We start from the raw sequence: 9,130 nt of genomic DNA, 5'->3' as shown, positions 1-9,130 counted from the left end.
TTGGATGCGACATGACAAAACCTGGTTAAGATGACAACCTTTTTAGCTTGGTTTTGACTGTAGAAAATCAGAAAGCTCAGTCGAGAGATGAAAAGGCTGCTTTCTCCCAGCTTTTTCAGAACTGGGTTTAAACCCACTTTTGTAATTCCCAAGTTTTGCGAAAACTCGATTTTGCTTCATCCAACAAGCATGAATTCCAGCTTTAACTAGTTTTAGAGCTGGGTCTTGCCACCAAAATCAGGTTTTTTGATCTGGTTTAGTGTCACCCAAACAGGGTTTAAGAGTTTCACTAACCTAGTCTCGTACCAACTTCCGTCATTGAAGGGGGGTTTTCCTTGGCCTAGCCAAGAAATAATCAGAAAAGAAAGCAATCTCAGCCATATGCTTGAGTAAAATCATTGGGCAACAAGATTAGTTGATGGGGCAAATCTTCGATCACACAAATAACAAATTCGATGATTTCGGAATTTTTCTTTCCTTTTCCCCAAAATGGGAAGAAAAATAGCCGAGCCCCATAGCTGGTCCGACCAGCGGCTGGTTGCTCTCCTGACACAAGTTCAATTCCCATGAGCATCAACTCTTTACTAAGCCAACAAAGTGAGACCATGGGGGCATCCAAGAGGAAGGAGGGGAGCCTTGGGCAACCAAAGAAGTACATGTTACCTTTGCAAACCCAAGAAGTACATTTTTACCACATCCCCTATTGGTTGTTTCTAGGAGTAAAACCTTAATTGTGGACTCCCCCCAATTGTCTACTCAAATAATTTATTCTGTCATTTAGTCGTATGGCATTTCATGCATGAACAGTTTAACTAGACGTCTCTTCAACTTTGATGTTTGCCTTAATTTGGTACCAACTAGTGGAATGACTCAGCAGGAAAATATGTGTATATATACATTCAACTGCTCAGCATGAGAACTGACCCAATTACTGCTCCTCATGGTAAATTTCAACACCCTATCTGCAACTGGCTTTGGTTCACAGCCTGACTGAACCCACCTGGCCAGGTTCTTAAAGCCCTAATGGGCGGAGAGTGTGAAATATTACAAATTAGAATACGATGTACTAAAGCAGGGAAGGCCAAATTCTGTAGGGTCGAATTACAAACACCAAATTACAGGTCGCTTAGGTCAGAGATAAATCCCAGGAGGCATGCAGAAATTGGAAATTCCTTTGTTGTGACAGTGGCAGTTTATCGTCCATCCGACCTTGCACTGGCGTTAAATTAACTAATTATTAAATGATTTTTTTATAGTTAGCCTTCATTGTAACTATCATTTATGAATTTGTCTGACCCCCTTTCCTGACTGTTTGGAAGCTGCATTTTAACTCTCTTCCTGTCACTATTTCTAACTGTGGTTGGCTCAAAAAGGTACTGGTTTGTCTATATTTGCAGGTAGGTGTAAAGCTTCACTAAAGCGCCGTTGAACTATGCATTAATGGTGTCAGCTGCTAGCTTCTTTGATGGTTGTTAAAAGAAGATGCGAACCATTTCCGCAATCGAACCAAAATGTACATTTCTATTCTCTTTTTCAGTTATTTCTCCATGTAAACCCTTCGCACACTTCCTATTCCCTATTTTTCATGACAGTCTTTCTATTAGATCGGCTTTGTGGTAAGAAACAAAGGCAGCGATCGACTGTTGAATCCTAAACCTCCAACTTGGAGGGATGCACTAAGACAAATTTCCCAACCAGGTCCGCAGATCCAAGGCACCTACTGTTACTTAGAAATGGTCATTATTGTTATATATGACATTTTGCCTTTAATATAGCTTTGAGTGACCTGACCCAAATTTCCGATAAATTCTGGATATGTTATCCATTAGATGACTTCATCTATGCTTCTTGTATTTTTCCCTTTGGAAAAAATGGTATCCCCCGAAAGCATGGCCCAACCACAATGTTCTGTTTGGACCTCGTAAACTTCAGGGCAGTGCTCATATCTCGTGTTTGTCAATTGACATGTCAGTATTATCAACATTTGATATGCTAATTGCTTTTTTCGATGTAGAATTTAATCGTAGCTGCGGCCATGTTGAGTTATGAATCTGTTTGTTTTCTCTCAATCTCGAGAGAGAAAAAAGTATGCTAAGCATTTTTTTTTTCTGCGTTGGACATTGCTGATCGAGTTAGTTTCTCATGCATTATTTTAGTTGGTACTCGATGTTAAATACCTGGCTTCCCTCGCTTGCTCACAAGGAGCCTCATCCTTTTGAAAAATGACATAGTTGGCAAACTCGTGACTTGGACTGGCATAGGCTGAAGACTAGGTCAGCAAGACAGAGAATACTTAAGTACTTAACTTGGCAACTCGGCTTGGTTAAATCATTAATTTTGTAGTGCATTTTTTCTATAAATAAATGAAGAAGCTTATATTTGACTTTGTCATCAACTAAAATTGAATGAGTATTCGTGTATGCTTAGTAATGTTTGTGGTATTTCATAATTTAAAAAATAACAAACTTTAGTATTTTCCAGTGACAACAAAAAAGAACATGCAATTAGTTTGACGATCCCAGCTGACTCACCGGACCCTAACTCAGTGACCCAGTAAATGGATGATCCTAGCTGACGCGGGTGACTCGCTACTCGGATTTGCTAGCTAGTTTGCCAACAATGAAAAAAGGAACAACAATTATATTGAACCCTAAACCTCCTCAACTTAGCTAGAGATTTAAGCCAACCCAGCTAGGCTTTAAGCCTTAAAATTAATGACCACTCGTGTGTAACTTCTTATGGGTTATAAAGCAGGTGCTGCATATAGGTCAGAGTAGCTAGCGCATGCCTGCCTTGACCTAAAAACTTTGGATATAGATTTTCGGCCCAAGGCAGATAAACCCGGAAACCACCATCCTTGCAAATTTGTCGAAAATACATTTTGCAAGATATGGTTCTAAAGTATGCTTTCCCACATAAACATCCAGACATAATTTCTGGATAATAGTCCGTTCTGTTAGCAGGGATATTCTAGACCAGACGTTGAGGTTTTGCTGCTGCTCCCGAAAAAGATCCGTCCCGTCTGCCATTGACTTGTTAATAAAAAGGAAAGACTCAGTTTTAGCTAGAATGGACATCGATCTTCTATCAGAATTAATTCATGTTCAAAAATTTTCCGGACTATTATCTCTATCATCTGTTGTTCCATTACGCTCTTTGAGTCACGAATGACATACATACCAAGTTAAACATGAATGTGGACTCTAATATCACTCTTGTCGAATTGAAACGGATCTTGCATTTGGTAAACACTAAAAGTCATTTGTCATCAAAATCCACTTTAGTTTCTTAATTCACATAAAACGAATAATAGTGTGCAGAGTAGTTGTGTGAGTACGTTCCTGGTCGCAGTATAGTTTTTTCAGTATTGTTGGTGTAAATGGACAAGTGTCATGTATCGACCACGTCCAACCCATCTGACATGCATTTCCTCTTCAAATTCCGTGGGGCTTCTAATTAATGTCTTTTCACATAAACAATGATGGTTTGCTCATATTCAATCCAATTGTGCTTTGGGAGAGAACAATGTGGGATCTTGGATCAAGACCAAGCTCATTTTACTAGATGCAGTTTGAATCGAGCATCGACCTACTTGTGTGGTACCAGTCCCTACGCACAAGTGATAAGTTGTTAATTTGTTTATGCATGGTCGCCATTATTCTAAGCAAAGTTGATAAGAAGCGGGGAAATCTTCATCTTCCTATAAATTTCTTTTACGAAATTTTCCTGTAACTCTATACTTCTATCTTTACATAACTCGAGGCTGTAGAAACAAACGTAAACACTAAAGTGTGGGTGGTAAGAGCGGGGTTAATTTGTGGAGGATGTTCAAATGAAGTTGTCGTCATGTTTCAATCCGCCCATTTAATTTCTACTATCTCATGGTAGTGGCCGGCTGCTGGAACTCAGTCTCAAGAAGTACGTCAGCTTTTTATGCTCAACATAGCATGTTCGAAGTTTATTTCATAAGCCAGTTCATATTTATAAGTGAATAATAGAGGATAAAGCCAAAATGAAGATCGTCAAGTTGAAGATCTTACATGATCAAGTGCCGATTATTCTATTATCAAGCTGCCTAATTAGCTTTCGATCCTATGGTGTTGCGTTCGTAAGGCTTTCTATTCTCGGGCTCACTGTTGTATAATTTAAATTTGGAAAAAAAACACACACACGCAGACACACACATATACACCTTCAAGCCCCCAAACTGAAGACAAGGGCCAATGTGCTTGGGTGATGAGGGAAAGTAGAAATTAAATAGTAAAATCCGACGCTGGTTAAAGAGCGAGAGTGATAAAGTTACTCGGTGAATTTGCAGATGCAAAACAAAAGAATTTCCATGTTATCACATCCAACCCTATTCCCATGCCTAAAAAGTGACAGCACTTTGATCCTGGGTTTACTGCTTACCCCTTGTTTCTCGCCTACAGAAAGAACACTCACCGTCTCCCTTCACATTTGGGAAGTCAAAGACCCACCATCTTACTTTTGATTTCATTGGTTTTTGTGCTGTTAAACAGTGCAGGAATGCAGTTTTGGTGGGAAGAAGAGGAGAGACGAAACTGGGAAAGAAAAAGAAAAACAAAATCATCTATTAGCTTCAGGGTGTAAAGGAAAAAGCTCAAGTGTCTTGTCTTGCTTTTGCCCACCAAAGGCTCTGCTCTCTATCTCCAGGATTTGGTCGCCCCAACTTCTCCACTTCCTTTTGTTGTATGAAGAGTACTCTTCGAGCTTCTTGTCTTCTCCCTGCACCAAATAATAGTCAATAAGCAGAAAGCCCAGGCGTTCAAATTGCAACATTTTGCTCCTTACTCCCTTCCCCTTTAAGTACACAAGGAAAGAAGGAAAAGCTGAAGAAATAGCCTAAACTTTTTGTTTTTCAGTTTGTTACTCTTCAATAATGGCTTTTTCCTTGATTTAAAATACTCAAGTTGAAGGAGGCAAAAGCCTCCAATATTCCTTGAGGGAGGTACACCTCAAACTTGTCAATATCTTAAAATTGTGAAAGACAAACGTCTCTACCATTGATTAATGATCCATGCACAGCATATATGTAGGTGGCGGAAGTTATTGTTAAAGTTACAGATAATGTATTTCTTCTCATTGTGACCGCGTTCGAGTAGTAATCTCCAGGTGAGAGAACGTGGATCCAGTGCTGCATGGGAGCAGGATTATTTCCTTGTTTTAGTGCAAGAACAAGAAAGAAAGGTCCTATAACGAATTTCCATTACGACAGATAACGTTCATATTGCACTAAATCAGATATTTAAAACAGAGTGGCACTTTCTTTTGTTATGGAATTTCCTAGCTTTGTTAGTAAAGCAAGTTTTACGGGCTATATACCTCCCACGGCAGCGCTGCGAAAACACCTTTATAAAAGACAACCCCGCTTTTCCAGATCCATGTTGGACCAAAGTAGACCCTCAAAGTCAGGCCCTGAATGCCATGATGCCAGTACTTGAACAAGTTTTGGTTTCAAAAGTTTATAAAAATAGGCAAGCTATGGGCTAGTTAGATTTATCATCTTACCCGATTGTGATAAGGGAGAAGTTTGGTCATTATACTCTTGACTTTCTTCAAACTTTTAAGTACTCTTAAATCAATTCATTTAACTTTCAAGCTCAACTCCTACCAATTTGGCTTTTCTTTCTTAATAGAATGGAACCACTAGTTTTTTTATGTTAGACATCAAAGAAGAGAGATAGAGAGGGAGGGAGAGAAGAAAGCACAAATATGATAAATTTTTTTTAGCAGTTCGTTGATACTTTAATGAAATCATATGTAATCTGTGAAGTATACACGTGAAGCATCCTTAATGAGTTCGTTGGCATATTGGAAACAGACTACTTTTGAAACCATGATACCTTTGTATGCTATCTGGCTTTAGGTAACTTAAACGCATGGAGAAACAAACTACTTTTAAGCTTAATTCAACTTTCACACTATTGAAAGGTAACAATAAGTGCTACAACGTAAACCTGTATGACCCGGTCTCTAGCTGCAAGAATAGCTTCCTTGATATCGAAGAACATTGGGTTAGGGCCCTGCAGCACCGCTGACAGGTTCTCCCTACTGGTGGGCTAGGGGCCTGCATGTCATGCAGTGGGTGGGTGACCCGACATGTGCTCGGCCTAAATACATTTTAAAGTCTCAAAACCATATTCTAACCATTCACATTCCTAAATTATTGATGGATTGCTCCAGCCACAAGCGGCGCATTTCATTCCTATTCAATTCAAAAAGTGTATAATTACTTGTTTTAATTTTTGAAGCATGAAACAATAACATTTATTCTGTTACTAAGTGTCAAACGACATCTAATAAAGCTAAATCCCAGGAAACGATAAAGGTTTCATGAGGCCCGGAGTCTCTTCCCGTTCAACTCTAATCTGAACCTCGTCCATTGTCTAGCCCAGAGCGACAAATTCAGGTTACTTTCAGCTCAAAATATTAAAGAGTAATAAAGCCGTCAATCTCTAAAACCTGTACAGCTTTTCTATGAAACGTTATTATGGCAGTCTCGTCATAAGGCAAATTACACGTAAACAGTAGGCAAAGCCTCACCTGCTTCCGACCAGCACCGTCACCGTCGACGAAGGGCGGCCTCCCGGCCAAAGAGCCGCGGTATTTTTTGGCGGAATCCGGCGTTAGGGAGTCTCTTTGGGGCGAGCCAGTCGAGAGGCTCAGCCCCACGCTGCACCGCTTCTGCCGCTGCCTCTCCCGCGCCTTGTGGTTCTGAAACCAGTAGAAGACGTTCTTCCCTTCGATCTTCCCGTACCTGCCGAGCTGCGCTGTGATGCTCTCGATTTGGTGAGCGTTCGGAGTCCTCATCCCTCCCCTGTACAGCATCTCCAGTATCCCGATCTGCTCCCTCGTGGGGTTCCACCTGGTTCCTCCGGAGTGCACCTCAACCACCGTCGGAGGGGGAGCGGCGGGCGGCTGATTTTCGGCATGGTTCAGGCCGGAGCTTGAGACAGAGAGCTTAGGCATAAGCGGACGAGGCCGCTTGCAGCAAAGAGCCGAGTAGGGCTCCCTAGTACCTAACTGTTGCACTTTCATGACTCCCTTTTATAGGAGGACTGCACCGCTGCAACAGAAGAAGAAGAAGAAGAAGAAGAAGAAGAAGGAGAGGAGACTGTGCTCTGAAGTGAACAAGCTGGGTGGTCACCATATATAAATACCAAAAGTAAGAGAGGAATGAAGTGGAGAAACAGTAGATCGGCGTGTGCGAATGATGAGGTTGACTCTAAGGAAAGATGAATGAGAGGAAGAAAAAGGGCAGAGGGATGAGGTCGATATTCTTGTTGTCAAATCGAAATATCTGTGCTTTCCGCCACCATATATCACTTATTCTGCTTTCTGCTGCCACTGTTCAGGTAACCACTCTTCCCTCTCTTCTGCTTCACCCCGTTAACTTTATAAAGTTAAAACGAAAAGCTGTAGAGGTGTGCTTGAGTGCTCGGATGTCGAACTCTAGCTCCAGATCATTGAGATAGCCGTGTTTGTGGTCTACCTTGTATACATCTTCCCCCGTCCGCTACGTGAGTTTTCAACGAAGGTTGGTTCGAGTTATGGATCTTCATTTATAATGTCATTAATCATGCGAGCGCCATTTTTGGCATGAATTCACCATAGGTCTTCGACTCACTAAGTCTGGCGGTGCAAAGAAATATGAAATAAATGTTTATTATGGCTTATTACATTTGATCTTTAAAGATAAAGTCTGGAGCTTTTGAATTTAGAGCTGATTTTTCACATCCCCATGTTCCTTCTTAGATGAAATTCTTTTCCATTATCAGTAAACCATGTGGATGCTGGCGTCTGTATAGATTTTTTCACCACACGATGATTTGATATAACTTGGTTTTGAGGTCTAAACTCCCATTTCTCTCTCTCTCTGTCTCTTTCTTATTCATGACACGATTTTCTTTCTCCAGGCAATGATCTACGGCAGTATACTATGCCAATATGGATGCATCCTAGAGTGTACACGATCAGACGTTCTTTCAGTACTGTGGTTGATGATCATGCATATTGTCAGTACTATAATTGTTTATAATATTATGAGAGGTGCTTTTGAGTCATGTGACTTAGTATTGGAGGGAACAATGGAGAGGAAGCGAAAGAAATGAGAGTTTTCCTATTAACCAAACGAATGAAAATTTCTATTAGCACAAATTTATTGAAAGGAACTATGATATGTCATAAACTGTGAAACTGATAATACGTGAATCTTTAGCAGCAAAAAAAAAAAAAAAAAAAATCCCTCATTTCTTGCTTAAAATGAAATGTTTCGTTTGGTAAAGTTACAATCCACTCTCTCTTTGCAACTGCCACTGGCCACTTTTTTACATTTGTTTATCATGATCTTTTTATGTCAAGGAAACCACGGAAACAAATCTTTACCAGAAAACTTTTGCAGCGCAAAATTTCTTTCGACGAGTAGTCACATTGTGTCAAAAGGCAGCGCTTTTGGTATTGGATACTCGACTTCATTCAATATGATGAAACTTAGTCAAAGTGTTAACAAAGCACTTGCTGCCAGCGACGTCGTTTCATTTCTTTTAAAGTTGGCTCAACGAGTAGCTAAGCCATCGTATTCCACAACCTTATACACATCACATGAAGACCGAATAAGGTCAAACATCTGATCATCATGGCCAACTCTCGAGTGAACTAGTCTTACCACACGTCAATCTCTGTGATTATCTACAGAAAGGTGAGAATGCTCGAGAGAGAGAGAGATATGATTGGAAAAGCTGTCCGGCAGCTATTGGATGAGATGTATTTCAAGAAATACTGTATCTTATTAAGTAAACAATATACATATGTAGAGAGCGAGAGGAGAGGTCAAGAGAGAGGGAGAGTTGTTTATTGATTTCCAAAAGCTTCAAGTTCATGATGGTTCGTCTCATAGTGCGCCTAGTACGTACGCAGGCATTCCAACACGGGCCACAAGGCTAATCATGGCGTCAATTGAAGAAATGATATCTCACATGCTGGTTTCTGAACCGTAAGCTTTGCTTTCACCAACCCGTAACCCTCAAAAACTCCACAATCTCCTGAAGGTGTTCTACCACAAAGGGTCTGCCGCCTCGTATTTGTAGCTCCATCCAAACAACTTCCAGCT

At 40.5% G+C, this 9,130-nt stretch overlaps 1 protein-coding gene across 1 annotated transcript; it reads right to left on the bottom strand.

The window, feature by feature from the left end:
* Positions 1-4,382: 4,382 nt before the first annotated feature.
* LOC116250329 (WUSCHEL-related homeobox 4-like) lies at positions 4,383-7,104 on the bottom strand. Its single transcript, XM_031623960.2, has 2 exons — positions 6,565-7,104; positions 4,383-4,746 (listed from the first exon to the last, which is right to left on the bottom strand). The coding sequence occupies exons 1-2, from the start codon at positions 7,057-7,059 to the stop codon at positions 4,588-4,590; spliced, it is 654 nt and encodes a 217-aa protein (XP_031479820.1). The 5' UTR covers positions 7,060-7,104; the 3' UTR covers positions 4,383-4,587.
* Positions 7,105-9,130: the final 2,026 nt, after the last annotated feature.

The sequence above is a fragment of the Nymphaea colorata genome, chromosome 3 (assembly GCF_008831285.2).
Source record: "Nymphaea colorata isolate Beijing-Zhang1983 chromosome 3, ASM883128v2, whole genome shotgun sequence".
Taxonomy (NCBI): Eukaryota; Viridiplantae; Streptophyta; class Magnoliopsida; order Nymphaeales; family Nymphaeaceae; genus Nymphaea; species Nymphaea colorata.
This window is presented reverse-complemented; position numbering and strand designations above follow the sequence as displayed.